The 18,468-nt window shown below is 36.3% G+C and overlaps 1 protein-coding gene across 1 annotated transcript in view; it reads right to left on the bottom strand.

Moving 5' to 3' along the window:
* The window catches only part of LOC121429798 (collagen alpha-5(IV) chain-like), a 94,049-nt gene extending 76,627 nt beyond the window's left edge, over positions 1-17,422 (bottom strand). The window contains exons 1-3 of the mRNA XM_041627031.1: positions 16,990-17,422; positions 16,327-16,381; positions 5,361-5,417 (exon numbers count right to left, since the gene is read on the bottom strand). Of these exons, the coding sequence (XP_041482965.1) occupies positions 5,361-5,417; positions 16,327-16,381; positions 16,990-17,030 (153 nt within the window). The 5' untranslated portion in view covers positions 17,031-17,422. The remainder of the gene's footprint in view (positions 1-5,360; positions 5,418-16,326; positions 16,382-16,989) is intronic.
* Positions 17,423-18,468: the final 1,046 nt, after the last annotated feature.

The following is an 18,468-nucleotide window of genomic DNA, read 5'->3' as shown; positions in this document are numbered from 1 at the left end:
ACTGGCCATCGTACTTTTTTTAAGCAGAAGTCACGCAATATTTCCAACTGTTTTATGTTTGCATCCCAGGGTTCCCAGCTTTTCAAGAAAACAACATTCCCTGATTTTTCCCTGATGAAGTTTAAAAATTCCCTGATAATTGTTTAAACCCATTCCCAGTTTTGCATGTTTTTTATGTTGTTGCAGTGAATAACTTGTATTTTCAGTAGAAAAAAACATTAATGTAAAACCAATTGGTTCCATATACTGTAGAGAGCTTAGAGACTTCTGACAGAGTAAACTATAAGCAAGTATAATTATTATTAAAGACTTGAATCCCTTCTACGTTCTGAAATTAGCCTTGATTTCCCCATGATTTGTTAATGAAAGGTCGCTTTAAGCCCAGCACACTCCATGCAATGAAATATAACAAAAATTTTCAATAAATTGCACTTTGCATTAATGTGTAAGTTCCAAGAAGTAAAATTACTTTATTTTGAAGTTCGGCAAAACGTAAGGAATAATAGATTTTAATTTTGGTATGCCACAAGCCCTGTGGTTTAAGTAAAGTACAAATGAAGTACAAGTCGAAGCAGATGATGACGTCATTATGATCTTGAATAAACTTTGTTTCTAACAGCGAGGCTCGTCCTAGACTGAATTTTATCTTCAATTGTCCTTCCACTATTCTGAATTGTGATTACTAAGATTGCATCAGTTGGAATGTTCATATCAAACGTTCTTAGAAATTCTCTGAAATTTGGATCGAACAGGGTACTAAATACAGCTCCCTCAAAGGACATGATATCAGACAATAACTGACCATATGGTCTGGCAGTTGAGTGTTTACAAAATGGTTTAGAGATCATAAACGGACTTGGTTTCTGCTTTTGACAGAAGGAGGTCGAGTTCACACAACTTGATACCAAACTTTCTGGTCTTGGGTCAAGTAATCTGACATCTTTGGATTCAGATTGTGGCTGAATCATCAGAAAAAATCAACTACTATATAAGTATGAAGTGCTTGAATAAATAGAAGTATTAAATGCTTAGATGAATAAGAGCATTTAAGAAGTATTAAGGTGTTTGATAGATGAAGAAGAAAACAATGGTGCCAAGTGAAGTCAGTATCAGTAATCAGGGAGGAGAATGCTGAGTTTAAAGGGGAATGAAACCTTTGGAACAAATAGGCGTGTGTAGAAACAGAAAAATCAAAGAATAAGAATAAAGAAAGTTTGAGAAATATCGGACAAATAATGAGAAAGTTATGAGCATTTGAATATTGCAATCACTAATGCTATGGAGATCCTCCCATTGGCAATGCGACAAGGATGTGTGATGTCACTGATGAATAACTTTCCCTTTGGTGGACTCTAAAATACCCTCAAAATGTCTCTTTTTGCTTTTTCTTATGATGATACAAACTCTTTATCCATGATGTATTCTTAAAAAATATGTATTACATGCCCTCATGTAGAAAGAACACATGATCTATGGATAGATGTGATAAAAGAGGCAATTCAAATGAAATATGTACTAAAGTAATGGGGAGAGTTGTTCACAAGTGACATCACACATCTTTGTCGCATTGCCAATTTGCTATCTCCATAGCAATAGTGATCGCAATATTCAAATGCTCATAACTTTCTCATTATTCGTCCGATTTTTCTCAAACTTTTGTTGATCTGTTTCTTTGATTTTTTTGTTTTCACACAAGCTATCTTGTTCCAATGGTTTCATTCTCCTTTAATACATTGATCAGCATTCAGCATCATGTCACATACCAGGATTCTTCCTTAATGCACCTTAAACCCAAAATTTGAGACAATTTCCTGGCACGGTGGGAACTGTTGGTGTCTACCAAATATAGACTAGTGCATATTCTTCCTTCAATACCATTGGCTCACATCAATCGTCTCCAGCACCTCCAGAATGGGGCTGCCCGTATTATTTTCGAAGTCCGCCGTGACACACCTCCTGAACCCCTGTTATATAATTTACAATGGCTCCCAATTAGACAACATATTATTTTTAAGTTACTACTCCTTGTATACAAATCACTCTATAACCAAGCCCCAAAATACTTGTCTGATTGTTTAGAAATTTATGTCCCAGGTAGAAGAATTAGATCCTCTGAAGACCCACTTAAATTAACATATCCATCAAAAAGAAAACAGACATTCACCATTGCATCCTGAATGGAATGGAACAAGCTCCCTCTCGCAATAAGACAATTCCCAACAATCAAGTCCTTTAAGAAGTCCCTTAAAACTCTCTTGTTCTAGGCAATTGCCTTCATTATAATAATATATCATTCTGATTTTTGTTTGTATAAATATGTTAATTGAAATTGTGAGCGCTTTGGGTCATTTGGGAAAAGAGTGTTATAAATATTTATTATTATTATTATTATTAAGTATTATTCTTGTATATTAAAGTTGTTTCAGCCAAGTCCAGTGTGACATATCAACCTTTTCTCTTAAGTAATTGCTCCCATTGTACATATTGTCTAATTTCAGTCGGAGATGCTGATCTGATTTGATTCCTAAAGCAGACTTGGACTAACAGAGACCTTTTTGTCTCTTATACAACCAATGGGATATCAAGTTCAAAACAACAATTTAACACCTGTTATTTTATCTTGATTATAATACGCAGACAAGACAGTGATGTATGATATTTCCACCAGATGTGACACTCCGATGGAATGGGGCTGGTGGTCAATTGTGGTTTCCGCATCAGACCAGAATCGTCGATCATCTTCAGGTGAATTGGAATGACGTCTGATTTGTTTCAAAAGTATTTCAGAATCCAGATGACTTTACAGACTGGCTAAAATCAAAATGCAGCCCAGACAAACCAATTCTCATAATTCATACAGCTTAGTTCACAGAAAGATTCTTCTTTATGATCACCATGACCTCAATAGTCCCTCTTTGACTAACAATTCAACAGCTCTCTCTTACTCTCCTTGTGACAAGTGGCATTAGAAACTTCCTTGCCAAACTAAATAACCAACAATAAGTCAGTCAAATTAGAATTCTCTTCAAGGCCCTAATTGCAAACAAGTATAGAAAGCACCAACACACAATAACCTATAATCTTTCAAATAAAATGTATATAAAAATTCAGGGAAATGTTAAAAGATAAGGAAAAAGTGTTTGATGGTTGAAGTTCAAAAGTTGTGGAAGCAGTGAGACTCGGTTCATCAATTCTATTGCATTGGTGAGATTTCTTGAAAAAATTCAAATGAAAAAGCAGCACTAGGATTGAATTATTGATTTCAATTTGGTGGCAGCAGTGGGATTGATTTTTTTCTAATGGTTTGTCTTTTAACAGCATAGTTGTTCAATAAACAATAAGAACTTCACATCTTCAGAAGACAGCCTAGCTCCTGATTCTCAACGCATGAGTGAAATAGAATATAATGAAACTTCATATACCTACTCCTCTAAAGTAAATTTCTAATGAATAATATGCATAAAAGAAACCTGAGGAATAGGTTACAATCCCTAGATCCAATCTTTGTAGAGGACTATGCATACTAATAGTTCTACGTTTAATATTACAATCAGTTCTGTTGTTTGTAGGGTTACTAAAAGCTTCATATTTAGGTTCGGCAATCTCAAATGTTTCTAAAATCCATCCTGACAAAATTTACATTTGAGAGAAGATGTATCTCTTCCCATTGCACTTGTCAGTTGAGGAGAGTACAGGAGTCCAGACAGGGCAGAGTTGGTCAGGGTCAGGGTCCAGCTATGCTAGGTGACCACCTGATTACACTCCCACAGTGACCATAACTAGTGAGACCAGCTGCAACCTCAGTCGCCAAACCCCGCTGCTGGTCTCAGTCGCAACAAACCAGTCTCCTTTTCTTCCTCTCTCTTCCTGTCGAGACCGACACAACCACAAGTCACAGTTCAAATGTGGGCCAATTGCAAAAAATATATATGTGATGTAATGACTTCCTCTTTGATTGAAAACAATCTCTGAATTTTTGTGTCATCCAACCACAGAACTACTACAACATTTAATTTCAACTCGATCCAAGGATTCTATTATGTGAAAGAAAACATCTACTTGCAGTATCTGCAAGTGATTCTTTCATGAATAATTAAGAACCAGCATGAAATTGGCCTTGGCTAAGTGTCTGCCTCAATTGGACAAACCACAAATTGAGCAAATATGCAGACCACTTCCAAAACAATCAACGCTCTCTAGACATTTGGACTGAAGCCATCAAAATTTTGGGGGAACTTTGTTGGTCAAAGGTGAATCTGATACCCTATTACCACTCATCTGCCACCACCCACCTAAGAGAAGTCTTGAGAATGGATTCTAAACTTGGACGTCTGCCCACTTTCCTGAATGAACTTGATCACCAGATGATTAGTGAAGGAGACCCTATGAATGAAAAGGAATTATTTTTTGGCAATGGTCTTTACTCTTCAGGTGGGGGTGGGTTTCCACTGATTTGTCAATATTGAGCAGTCCATATATCCACGATTTGTAGTGAGACAGAAGGATGCAACAAAGACAAGCAAATGGTGCTCGTCTAAAAGCACAATCTCATTTTTGAGACAGATATCATAAACCCATGAGTATGTGGAAGCATCATGGCTTAGCTGTTCTGACTCTCCCCTTGCAATCAGAGGGTCTTGTATTCGAATCCCACCATGGCCTAGCATCCTTTGGCAAGGCGTTAATCCACACTTTGCCACTCTCCACCCAGGAGTTATAAATGGGTACCCGGTAGGATGCGAAAGCATATGTAATATGCCTCGCAATTAGGTCTTTGAACTCTTGTTGGAATGCTCCCCAGGGAGAGGAGAAAGTGCATACACGGCATGCAGGCATGCCAGGATCCAATGACCGGGGTAACAGTATAGAGACATCATTCCGATGTATTAAGCGGTATATAAAAGCAGATCATTATTATTATTAATTTACAAATTCATCAATTTCCAAAATTACTAATCTGGCAGTAATCATTTCGTTCTATTTGGTCACCTTTCACAACCTCATAAGAATTGAACAATGTTGCTTGTTGCTCGTGATCTTCAGTTTATCTTCAGCACCTTGAAGCAGCACTCACGATTGAAAAAGAAGATAAATCATTTCCAATCAGAGGAGCTGAACATGATTTCTCCTTGATGATAGTTCTGCAACAACGCAGTTACATGTATCTACACATCTGTTGTTAGTGTTACTGCATGTTCAATGCAATAGATGACACTATTGTGGGTGCTAGATGTCATTATCATATTAAGAACAAATAATATCAGTTACCACTGAGGTGCAATGATCGGATTAAAATACATGAACTGAAAGAAAAAATACAACAGGGGACACAAATTTGCTTTACTTGGCTAACAACTTACCCTTGATCCTTTTCTTCCTTTGCAGTTACACCGTCTACATGTTTCATCACATCGTCTCTGTGAAGATACAAGAACAAAAAAAAAACAATTAAAGCTCAACGTAATAACTAAAATGGATATAATGTTTATTCTAAACCACAATTAATTTATATATCTCTTGTGGAACAGCTCAGTTCCTGTTAAAACAACACTGCGTGATTGTGGTTTTTCTTGACTATGAAAGAAAAGGTTCTAATAACTTACATGGGCAAACATCCATATACAGACATGAATAAAGATGGACAAAACAGACAATTACGATATATCAATAACCATATGAATCAAACAGAAGATAACAGCAACTCACTGAATTTGAAACTTGAGAGTCTGAAAATGTATGTTCAAACATTTCTGATAGAACATGTGTTTTATGATGATGAGAAGAGGCATGACTGCATTTTATTTTCAATATGGTGGCAGCAGTGGGACTGACGTTTCAATTTCAATGTGGTGGTAGCAGTGGAATTGGTGGTACCCATTCCAATGTGGTAGCAGCAGTGGGATTAATTATCAATCCCAATGCGAGGCAGCAGCAGGATTGATTGTATCGATTTCAATGTGGTGGTAGGAGTGGGATTGATTGTATCGATTTCAATGCGGTGGCAGCAGTGTGATTGATTGTATCGATTTCAATGCGGTGGCAGCAGTGGGATTGATTGTATCAATTTCGATGCAGTGGCAGCAGTGGGATTGATGTACCCATACCAATGTGGTAGCAGCAGTGGGATTGATTATCAATCCCAATGCGGTGGCAGCAGCCACATTGATTTATATCGATTTCAATGTGGTGGTAGGAGTGGCAGCAGTGGGATGATTGTATCGATTTCAATGCGGTGGCAGCAGTGGGATTGGTTGTATCGATTTCAAATGTGATGGAAGCAGTGGGATTAACTGTATGAATATTAATATAGTGGCAGCAGTGGGATTTCTGGAGAAAAGTTTTGTGAATAAAAATGCTATGGAAAACTCTCAGTGGGATGATATGTTTTGTGTGATATTCAAAACCCCAGTGTAGGCAATCTAGACCTGTCGTGTGGAGTAGCACACTCAAAATGTGCGATGATCGCTTCCCGAAGAACGGTTGTGTCCTCACGCTGGAACCAGTTTAACGAGGCAAAGCGATCTTGAAAACTACATTGCGAGGTGGTTTTCTGAACCGGTTTGGAAGATTGCTTCCATGATCGCTTCGACCGTTCTTACTACACTTGAAACTTGTTTCCAGTAAACTAGTTTTATGAAGGTAAAGAGAATGGTGTCATAGTGAAAATTGTTCAACATGTCCCATCATAAAAAGGAAAACCTGATATAAATTATAAAAGTGACAATTTAAGTGAAATACAAAAGTAATTGGGAAGTTGTCAATAGCGACCTCATAAATCTTGGTCGCATCGCCAATCAGAGGATCTCCATAACATCAGTGATATCTCAACAATCTAATGCTCACATTTTTTCGTCTTTCTCTGATCTGTTTATTTGAATTTTCTGTTCTACACAGCTCAACTAGATTCCAAGAGTTCCTTTTTCCTTTAAAGGGGTACTCTAGTGTGAAAATAATGTGATTTGAAGTTACAGATGTTTAAAAAATCACCCCCCAAAAAACACTGAAAATGTGATCAAAATCAGACAAGGAATAACAAAATTCTGATAATTCAAAGCTTTGCATTACTTCAATTAAACAGATCATGTCTGACTTCTCAATAAACAAATTTGTCACATTTTTGTTTGTTCTTTTGTATTTTATCGTATGAAATCATATTTATTCAAATTTAATCCACCAAAGATTTGAAAAATAGATAGGCAATTGATTTAATGCATTGGATAGTCATTGCTGCAAATTATTTCATTATAAGGGAGACATATCATACACATATGATGTATGATATATGATTTCATGTAATAACATAGAGGAAAGAAAGTAGAAACATGACATCATTAGCCCATCTGATGAATACGGTATTCATTATGATTGGCATATACATTTAACATTTTCACAACAATTTTTTAAATCAATTTTTTGAAGTCAGATTTTGGTGAAAATTTCAGCCCAGTGTGCCCCTTTAATAAGCAGTTCACAAAGATAATACTGTCCAATTGATTCGGCTTTCACATTATAAATTCAATTTTGAAAGGAAAAAATACTTGTGGAGGAGGGGGAGGGTACGATGAGAATATTGAAAGGTTAGAGCACTATCCACCTAATCTGCCGATGATTTCGAGTTTCAAAATCGTAGTTGTTCATAGCCTACTGTCACCATAGATGCTTTCAGACTGACTAAAAAAAACCCAAAATACCAGGTATTCTCTGATTGGGAAAGCGTAGCAATCATTGTAGAACAGATTTTACTATTAATTGCATTGACTACAATGTACAATCAAATGTGAAAATAAAGAGTATGATTACCGGGGTAATCGCTTATGTTTGAGTTACTGGATCCAGAAGAAATCAGAAATATGTGCCAGCGAGAAAGCAATTTAACTTGAAAATTCGGGAAAGAGTAGTGTGTGCACAGCACTCTGTCACCAATAGAAAAATGCCTTATATCAAATGATTACCCCATCGGATTGGAAGGGAAGGGAATACCTGCTAAAAAAGTATAAAATTTGCAGGGATATATCTAACTTTCTTGCCTCATTGAATGAGATCTTTCAAATCCCATTGAGGTTAGTTGCGGACACGTTGCAGTGCTTGGGTTGCAAGCTTGTGGAGCTGACGATTTTGAATCAAGGGCCTTGTCGGCTACTCAGACCACAGAGCTACTATCAGACATGCTCAGACCATAACATGCATGTTCACACCTCCAGAATCTATCTCAAAAGTATCCTATTTGGATAGGTGTGAAAGCAGACAATGATTAGGGTATCTGGTATTTTGAGGCCTGAAAAAGTTCTATTAAAAACGTATCTAGATACAGGTATTTTGTTGATCGAGTCAGTCTGAAAGCAACTATTGGATATTATGGGACCATTGGATTTGAACAGATGTCTGTGAAAGCCTATCGGACTTTGTGAAAATCATGCAAGATGTCATTTGTGTGTATTCAAGAAAATCATTCAAAAGCCTAAAATTTTGAGAACTTGTTGTATTATATTTTTTTGAATAGCAATATTGTGGACGGGGAATTTTATTCAGCCAATAAAATTTAAAGGCCTACCCATATCCTATCTTGCTTGAACAATTTCATTCTTGTACTTTGTAGAACAACATGGAAATTACTCTTTCATATAATAACCTGAGGTCGGCAAAATCCCTACCTCAGGGTAAGTTATTTTGGTAAGATCCTTGAACTTTAGTAAGTACTTAATCTTAATTTTTGAGGGCCATAGAAAAGCTGGACACTGGACATGACCAATGTCTTCTGTTGAATAAACTGTCATCTTGATAAGAAATGATAAAAAATATTACATATCATAGGGTAGTTTGCCTAATTCCTTGAGTTCCCTGCTAAATCTATTGCACACTTGTTACACATCAATCTCAGATTTTGGAGGGTTTATGCCCTAGAAGGTCCATGCACTGATTGTCAAGCCAGTCTCAGACACCGGTTTCTGACAGGGGACACGCCCTAATGGAGCTCTTACAGAAGAATGCGACCTCTGACCTCCACCATGTCAGATTCTATTACCTGGAGGAGGTGAGGACAAAGTTCACCATGTGCGGATATATGGAGATTAGATCAGGCCCCGAAATGGGAGGGTGAATAATGTTGGCTGCACTTTCAATGTGATTTCATGCGCATCTGCGATGTTGCCATAGTATGTTTGACATGAGAATGTTCAAGGCTTTCTGCATCTGTGCTCTAGTTTATGAAATGAAAGTTTGGCATGGGAACATACCACCAGACATACAGAGTAGCTATCGGGTGAATACACAAGAGACGTTGGATGTAATGTAGGTTAACCAACGAGTGTAGACCAATGCATCCCTGTATTCTTCAGTGATAAAGAAGTAGGCCTTTATAGTACAGTAGTACTAAGCAGTCAACAGGTTTCAAGAAAGGGCCTATAGATGTTATGCTTTGAAAAAACAAAAAACTCTTATGATTTCCTTCATTGAGCATTCAAATTCAAACATCGAAAAACTGAAAATCAAAATCTGAAAATCTAATGTGAAATTTCAATTAATAAACCACTAAAATGTCATAACCTTCCTATTCTATATCCAGTTTTGATAAAATTCTCAGCATAATGCATATTTGATTTTTCTTTATTTAGGCCTATTTGATTACATGATGGGGGGCCAGGGGGGGTGGACTTTGCCTTTCAATCCACAGTTTAAAGGACAAGTCCATCCAAACGCAAAGTTTATTTTGAATAAAATGAGAAAGATCCAACAAGCTTAACACTAAAAAATTCATCAAAATCAGATGTAAAATGAGAAAGTTATGAAATTTTAAAGTTTTGCTAAATTTCACAAAACAATTATATGCACATCCTGGTCACTAGCAAATGAGTAGACTGATAACGTCATCCACTCACTTTTTCTTTTGTATTTCATGTAATGAAATATAAAATATTCCTCAATCCTCCTCATTGTCAAGTGAAACAGTGATTAATTCCTCCCTGAACACGTGGAATGAGCATTGTTTAATAACATATGGTTCGGTCAAGTTGGTTCTTGTTGTCAAATCTGTAAAAAAATTAATGTTGTATAATTCAAACTATAAGAAACAAAAGAAATAGTGAGTGACATCATCAACTCTCTCATTTGCATATCACTGAGTAGTGCATATAGGTTTAGTGAGAAATAAGCGAATCTTTAAAATGTCATAACTTTGTTATTTTACATCTGATTTTGATGAAATTTTCAGCGTTATGCTGGTTTGATTTTTCTGTATTTATTCAAAACAACATTTTTCGTGGGGTGGACTTGATCTTTAAGTTAAATCAGGACTCCAGAGCATTAGAGGACAATGAAATGATCACTGAAGACTATCCTTCTTTCCAGGAGATCTTTGTGGTTTGTGGTTTGTGGGTGTCTGTAACTGCAGGGGGACATTTAGTCTTTTAATAATTCTTTGTTTTTACCAGGGAAGGAGTGAGTGGCAGTGGTCCTGAAATTGCCCATTTGTTGACAAACGTCAAGAGCATGAAGCACAGTCTACACTCTGCAATAAATAGGTGGTTTCAGACCGCCTCGAAGTTCGTCAGTTCCAAGTATTCTCTGATCGGGAAATTTACCCCTATCAGATAATACCAGGTATTTTGGTAATGTGAAAGCAAACTACACGTAATTTCCCCGAAAGAAAATACCCTCTAAATAGTAGGTACTTGGCGAAATTACGAGAACTTTCGCGGGGATTTTTCCAAGGTCGCAGGTATTTTGGCGATGTGAAAGCAAATTACGGGAACTTTTAGCCCAGCGTGTCATTGGGCGCGGGAGCTGTGGGTGACTGCTGGGCTAGTGCTTTTGAATCTCGTGCCTTGTCTGTTTATCAGACCATACTGCGCATGCTCGTAACTTCAGGAACTTATCCCGAAGGGTATGGTTCAGGGCGGTGTGAATGCAGGAACAAATTAATGGGTATTTTTAGCCTAATAAAGTTCTCGCAATTTAACGGGGATTCTTGTGATCGAGGCGGTTTGAAACCACCTAATGAATATCCTAAAGGGAAAATGAATATTTTCTTCCATGCTCTTACTCAAAGCATGGACCCTGTTTAAAGGATTTTCTACTTTCAAGAGATTCTTTCTTTTTTTCTTTTTTTTTACCTGCATTTCTTTTCAAAGAAACGGTCGTCTTTATTCTCATTCACTGTTTTTATTTCTGTATATGTCTATGTTTATTATTTATGTACATTTTGACAGGGCCCCCTTGTAAAGCAGGCCATGTGGCTTGAATGGGACAACCCTGTCTTTTAAAGAAAGCGCAAATAAATAATAAATGAATAAATAAATGAATGAATGAATAAATAGATAAATAAATAAATAAATGAATGAATTAATGAATTAATGAAAGAATGAATGAATGAATGAATAAATGATTTAATAAATAAACAAACAAAATAAGAAATTTTACAAAAAATCTTGTCAATTCCATGATGATGAGAATTCCATGATGAGCATTCACATAGTACCAAATATCTGTTAAAAAGCATGAAATAATCACAAACTCTACTTTACGAATAGACCTAGACCACAAAATCAAATAGATGAATCAACTGGACAATCTAACAAAAAATATAGGCCTTTGATAACAACATATCATGCTGTAGGCAAAATCACAAAATCAAATAGATGAATCAATTGGACAATCTCATAAACAAATTTATAGGACTTTGATAACAACATAGCATGTTGTCAGCATAATCACAAAATCAAATAGATGAATCAACTGGACAATCTAACAAAAAATTATAGGCCTTTGATAACAACATATCATGCTGTAGGCAAAATCACAAAATCAAATAGATGAATCAATTGGACAATCTCATAAACAAATTTATAGGCCTTTGATAACAACATAGCATGTTGTAAGCCTAACCTTTTTAGTTCTCACAGGACACATATAATCCAGCTCAAATTATGCTCTTAACAAACTTTAACAAAGTCCTTTGTATCCCCAAAATGTTATATCCCTTGTTTGTTCATTGTTCTATAGGACTGCTTGTTAAGCTTATAATAGAAATCTGGGGATCCATTCATTACTTCATGTCAGTGTCAATGTATTTGTCTCAACTAATCTGCTTAATCTCTTCCTCAAATGTGTCACATGAATTTGTACTGGTAGGTATGACCTACATGTAGGGGCCTACAATTCCCATATGGTAGGGGTGGGGTACTGCAGTTTTTAAGAGGGGGTACTGTGGGCTGAAAATAACTAGGTCTATCTAAATAAATGGAGTAAAATTCAAGGAGCAAATTGCTGAAAGTTTCATCACAATCTGATAACAAATAATTAAATAAAAAAAGCAATAATTTGTATAAAAAAAGTTATTTCCTCACAAATATGCATTAGGTGCGGTATCCTTGTAATGTCTATATCAAAATTCAATCTGTAGTCAATCCAATATTTTTAAATCATGGTGGACAAAATTTGAATTTGAATATAATTTGATATATGTCTACAAAATAACAAGTGGGGATATTGACATAATCGGCTTGATCATTGTGTATTTATGAAGACAAGCATAGAACTATTTCACAAAAAAATATTGGCAAAATTCAAAATGTCATTGTTATTCCTTGTCCAATACTTTTAATCATTGAAATTGTCAGTTTTTTGTGTTTGTTTTACTTTATCTGTTCATGCCAAATTTTCAGCCCTTTAACCATGAGAGACATTATTCCCAGGCAAAAGTTGATCACCATGGACTTAAAATGCGGTGCAAACTCGCACCTTTGGCAAAGTGTTTCATGTGACATTTAGTTGAAACTTTAACCCTCTGGCCACTGGAACCAGACTCTCCCTGTACAAAACAAATAGGAGTTACAGAAGTTGGTAGTCAATGACTTAGAGCCGACTGAAACAGGTGTTAAAAAAAGGAGATGATTTTTCAGAAGGAGCAACTGTTCTCAACTGCTTATGTTCATTTTCATGTTTATTCATCTTCTCGATCTCGCCCATCACACTTGAAGACAAATCAGCTTTCAAAGGCGACTCCCGTTAAGCTGACCAATTAGTGAGTGGTCCGTTAGTCATTTGATAATTAGCAAGACAGGTGGGACCCGACACTCAACTTCCATTGAGCAATTATACCCCCCAACTTAAAGGTCCCCTATATTTGACAAATCTGCAACAATTTTGAAAAATGAAGTTCTGATGGGATTCTTAAACCAGGGGGGCGTTTCATGAAAGGACTTGTCGGACATTTTATCCGACAAGTACCAGTTTATCCGACAGTTACCATAGGAACAGTGCCTCTCAGCCAATCGGAATCAAGGAAAGATGTCAGATCTGACAACTTTTTGGATGAAAATATTGATGAAACGCTCCCCAGATCACCAAAATGAGTAGGTGCTGTTTTGTTAAAATCTTACTGAGAATTCTTCACTTTGAAAAGCACAAGAGGGCAGGTTTTGCCGAATGTATGGTTCAAAGATTCTTTTGACAAAATTAGGTTCCTACATTAAATGAAGCATGTTGTTTAAAAAGTGAAGGCCTAAACATTTCTTTAATTTCATCCATGGTAAGGCGATAAATTGAAACTGCCTCCATGTTCAATGAGACATGGATATTTTAGCACTAAACTTGCATACACCCAATAAACTTACAAAAAAATACAATGTACAAATACAATGTAACCTTTCAAACTTTGAAATCAATGCACAAGTTCATGACAGATTGATGCTACAGGAAATGGAAAGAGGAAATTGATTGGGGCTATTATGTGCACTATTTACTCTTATGAACAATCCATGACATTAGATCATTGTACAGATTGTAGATCATTATACACGATAACATGATACCACATCTAGGCCTATACTTTCCTACGTACCAAGAATACAGGTCTAGTACTCTGGTAATGTGTGAAAATAAAAATCTAAGAAACAGGAGAAGAAAAGGATAGAAATCACTCCAACATTTTCAAAAAGCAAGGAAAAGGTTAAATACAAAAAAGGCTGAAAAGAACAATTGTAAAGATCATAGCAAAATGTGCAATATCATTCCCCACTTGGATAAAAGGCAGTCAGTTGGTTTCAAACCGCCTCGATCACAAGAATCCCTATTAAATTACGAAAACTTTTTTAGGCTAACAAATACCCATTAATTATTAATGCATTCACACCGCCCCGAAACATAACCTTCAAGATAAGTTCCCGAAGTTATGAGCATGCACAGTATGGTCTGATAAGCAGGCAAGGCGAGATTAAACATCACTAGCCCGGCAGCCACCCATAGCTCCCACCCCCAACGACACGCTACGCTAAATTTCCCGTAAATTGCTTTCACATTGCCAAAATACCTGCGACCTTGGAAAAATCCCCGCGAAAGTTCTCGTAATTTCGCATAGAACCCACTATTTAGCAGGTATTTTCTTTCGGGGAAATTATGCGTAGTTTGCTTTCACATTGCCAAAATACCTGGTATTTTCTGATCGGGGTAAATTTCCCAATCAGAGGATACCTGGAACTGACGAACTTCGAGGCGGTCTGAAACCACCTATTGTGGAAAAATCTGTATACCAACAATTTTTACAGGCTGCTAAATCCTTTAATCCTCCTTAAACATATAGCACAGGTGGATATTTCTGTTTGATTAGTCTCTGACCTCTAAATTTGACCCCTAAATTTGACCCCTCAAAATGCCAAAAATGCCAAAATTAAGTGGACTAGTTTGAACTATGCAACAGGGACTCCCTCTTCCCTGCTAGCTGCTAGTACAAATTTGGTTTAAAACGACCCAGATATATGGGAATTTAAAATTTCCTTCTTTTTTTGTTAAGAGCGGCTAATTTTGTTTCGGTAGTGTTTTGATTTTTAATTTGCATGCAGTAAACTCTTGGGAAGAAGCTAGAACATGCTTTAAAAGTCTTAAAATGCTGTTAAATGTTTCAGATTTTTTTTTGTTCACCATCCACAGGAACAAATAATCCCTTATACATGTTTTGCTTATGACAATAACCTGTCCCAAGACATTTTTTCAGAAAAAAAAGTTACAAGCTACTGAAATGGTGCAATTCGACTGGACAAGAGAAAAGTTGTCATCAAACTGTAGCATTTCTCATTAATCCTTTAGTTTTATGAAACATGCCCTAGTCACCTGCAAAGGGGAAGCTGTGTTAATAAACTGGACCTCTTTCACGTGACTCAGAACAAAGGTTCTGATTCACACACACAATGATCTCAATGCAAATGTTACCATCAGGACCTTAATCTTGATCTTCATTCATGTGTGTGCTAATCACAGGACATGAGCACTTTGGTATAAATAAACTACTGAGATTATCAAAAAGACAAGGGGCAGTGCCACTGGGATAAAATTGGATTTCCTGCTCTCATTATGTAAATCAACTCATACTTCCCCAGGAGCTAAATGTAAATGCCAACTCCTACTAGCTTCTTCCTCTTCTTTTTCTTCTTTCAACTACTGTCTCTGTTTTCTTTTTTCTTTCAAAATCAATGAAAAGGGGAAAAGGATGATTACTGATCCCTCTATCAACAAAACTATGGAATATGTATATAGTTGTATTCATCAATGTACATATAGCCTACATAACAATGGTGAAATTTATAATAATATTGCATATACATAGGCCATAAACTACAGTAAAGGAACGGTTTGGGGAAGGAGGATAGATAAAATCATTCATGAATTTCAATAAATAGAAAATATAAACCTTTAATAATCATATTTAATGTCAGCAGCCTATCCATTATCATTAAACAAATGAAATGTGAATTAGGCCTATGTGTAAAAAATATATACATAAATAGCCAAATTTACCCCCCCCCCCCCAAGAAAAAAATAATAATAGTAATAATAATATTGATAAAAAATAAATTAAAAAAATAAATAATTACAATGAAATAAAAATAAACAAATGAATTAAGATTCCAACCTTTTTCATTACAGTAACAATCTGCTAAAATTACAATACTAAATTCTACATCAATCTGATTCTGGGATAAAACCATTCAGCATAGATATATCACACATACCATCATAGAGCCACTCCTTTGCATGAAATCAGCTGGTATGTGGGCGTTCCTAAAGTTTTGTCCACTGAATAATTCATACCCCTCCCTGGAGATAGCTGTCAATTCTGCCCATCCTCTTGACAACGACCTAGATTAACATATTTGCATATTCACATCCCACATGTAGGCGGGGCTTATTAGCACATGTAGTCTAGGTTCAGACCACTTTCAGACCCCTTTCTGTTTACTATATACTCTTGTCAAATCTCCCTTATCAAATTAGCATGCATATGGTGAAATATTTTAAGGAAATTTTCTGGTTGAAATGTAAGAAAAATGGACTCACCTCTTGTGCTATACTAGACTGAACTATAACTAGGAGGAATAATACACACACCGACCTGTTGACAAAAAGTTAAAATATAATAGCACTTTTATTCTTTTTGCTCCACTTTAATAAAACATGATAGAAAAGCAATATATTGGTACTGAATTCATTCATTTGCCATCAAAAATTTTCCTGCAAAATCTCCTTTTTTAAGAATCTTCAACCATTTCTTAGTTAAGATTATAGAGAACTGAGTACTGAAGTATTAAAGCATGATATTATAGTTTCTCAATACATTACTCTAGTCTAATTGCACTTGAGAATTAAGTTTAATTGTGCAGATATCAATGCCCCAAAATATCTACCCATCTACATCAGTAGACTTTTCAACATGACCATCAATTAACTTAGTATCAGGCATCGAATAAACTCTCCAATAAAATCACGACTTCGGTATTTCAGTAATACAAACTTTTATTTGAAAACCCAGGCAATTGGAAGTGACTTTCAAACCAGGCTCGCGCGGGCTAAAAATTTTCAACAATTCTTTAGTTCACTGTTTAGTTTAGTTTACGATCGATCCCGAATCCGAAATAGTAAAACTGTATTTTGGTGTAAATTGGCACATATTACGTTGAAAATTCCTTCAATATTGATGCAAAATCGAAATGGCGTACTTACCACCTCCATAGACTTCTTAGCGAAGAACTAAAATATGACATTTTCCACCGGTATATTGCACCCGCTCGGGGTGTTCTCGACGACAATTTCGACCAAACTTCCCGGGTAAAATCCCCGTGCGGCACACGCTCAGCCCCTCGACAACCGATTCATTGATGGCGATGAAAGAGCACAAAAACGATGACGGACTGCTTTTTAGAAAAGAAGATGATACTACACAAACTGTAGAACCTATCTGATGAATCTATTCAGTGTGGCCTGCACAGGCCTAACGAACATTAGCGTTCCAACCGAGCACTTCTGGCCGGCTCGCTAGGCATCAGGGGCTCCTCAAATGGATGACAAAATCGCACAGAGCTAGCTTCCTGAGCTACGCCATACACTTCACACGTAAATTCAGCCGCGGAGCGGTGGTATAATGCCTCTTCGCTGGATGTTGAATTCGCGTGTTTATAAGGTGGGCGTGGCCTAGCTCGATGATCGCTGGACTTCTGAGACTTGGGAGAATTGAAATTATGATCTCATAAGTAATCAATCCAATCTGTCTGAAGCTATGGATATAAATATTTTCAATGAACTATTTCCCCCATTTTTCAGCAGTCCATAACACTTTTTATTAAATTTAAAGTTAATAATCTTGATATGCTGAATTGCAATGATGATGTTTAGGACATTTGACATTTTAATGAAATGTTATGTAACTACATGTTTAATGAACGAATGAATAGAAGGGTAATCAAACCACATTAATAAAGGTGCGAATTAGAACCCTTTTGTCCCATATTGGAACCCTCGAGGAAACAGATTACCAAAAAGGTTATTTTCATGTCTAAGGACCTTAAATGGTTTTGTAAAGTACCGGGAGCCGATTGCACGAAAGGGTCTTTGGAAGGACTGTCTTTCGTGTCGCCCATCTTTTATGATGCGCCATGTGAAACGAAATTTTAAATAATCATCTACCTACATATTTCATTCGTCAGTTAAATTAAACAAAATATTTGTTTATAAAATGATGTGATATATCATGAAATTGTATAAAATTTGATTTAAGAGCAAACTAACGAATCTTATTCTTTATCATAAATTTCAGAAACACCCCGCCTATAGCGTATCATAAAAGATGGGCGACACAAAAGACGGTCCTTGGAAAGACCCTTTCGTGCAATCGGCTCCTGAAAGTCTTCCTAAGTGGCTGTATTAGGTAAATTTAGAATCTTTTAGGGAACCTTTATAGGTTTTAAATATAAGGGAAACGCAAACTATAGAACGCCCTATGAGCCCCTTTTCTAAGAGTGCACCCCCCCCCCCTTAGAAAGGGGATATCCCGAAAGAGGGTCGTAATTCTACGTACGTTTTCCACACTTAGTTATAAGATTTGAGAAACTAAGTTCATGTTAAATTTACTTAAATAGAATATTTCATTTTATTTACATCCGTAGAATGCGTAGAATACATTGTTAAACAGCACTGTCTAGTGTG

Source organism: Lytechinus variegatus, chromosome 16, assembly GCF_018143015.1.
Source record: "Lytechinus variegatus isolate NC3 chromosome 16, Lvar_3.0, whole genome shotgun sequence".
NCBI lineage: Eukaryota > Metazoa > Echinodermata > Echinoidea > Temnopleuroida > Toxopneustidae > Lytechinus > Lytechinus variegatus.
This window is presented reverse-complemented; position numbering and strand designations above follow the sequence as displayed.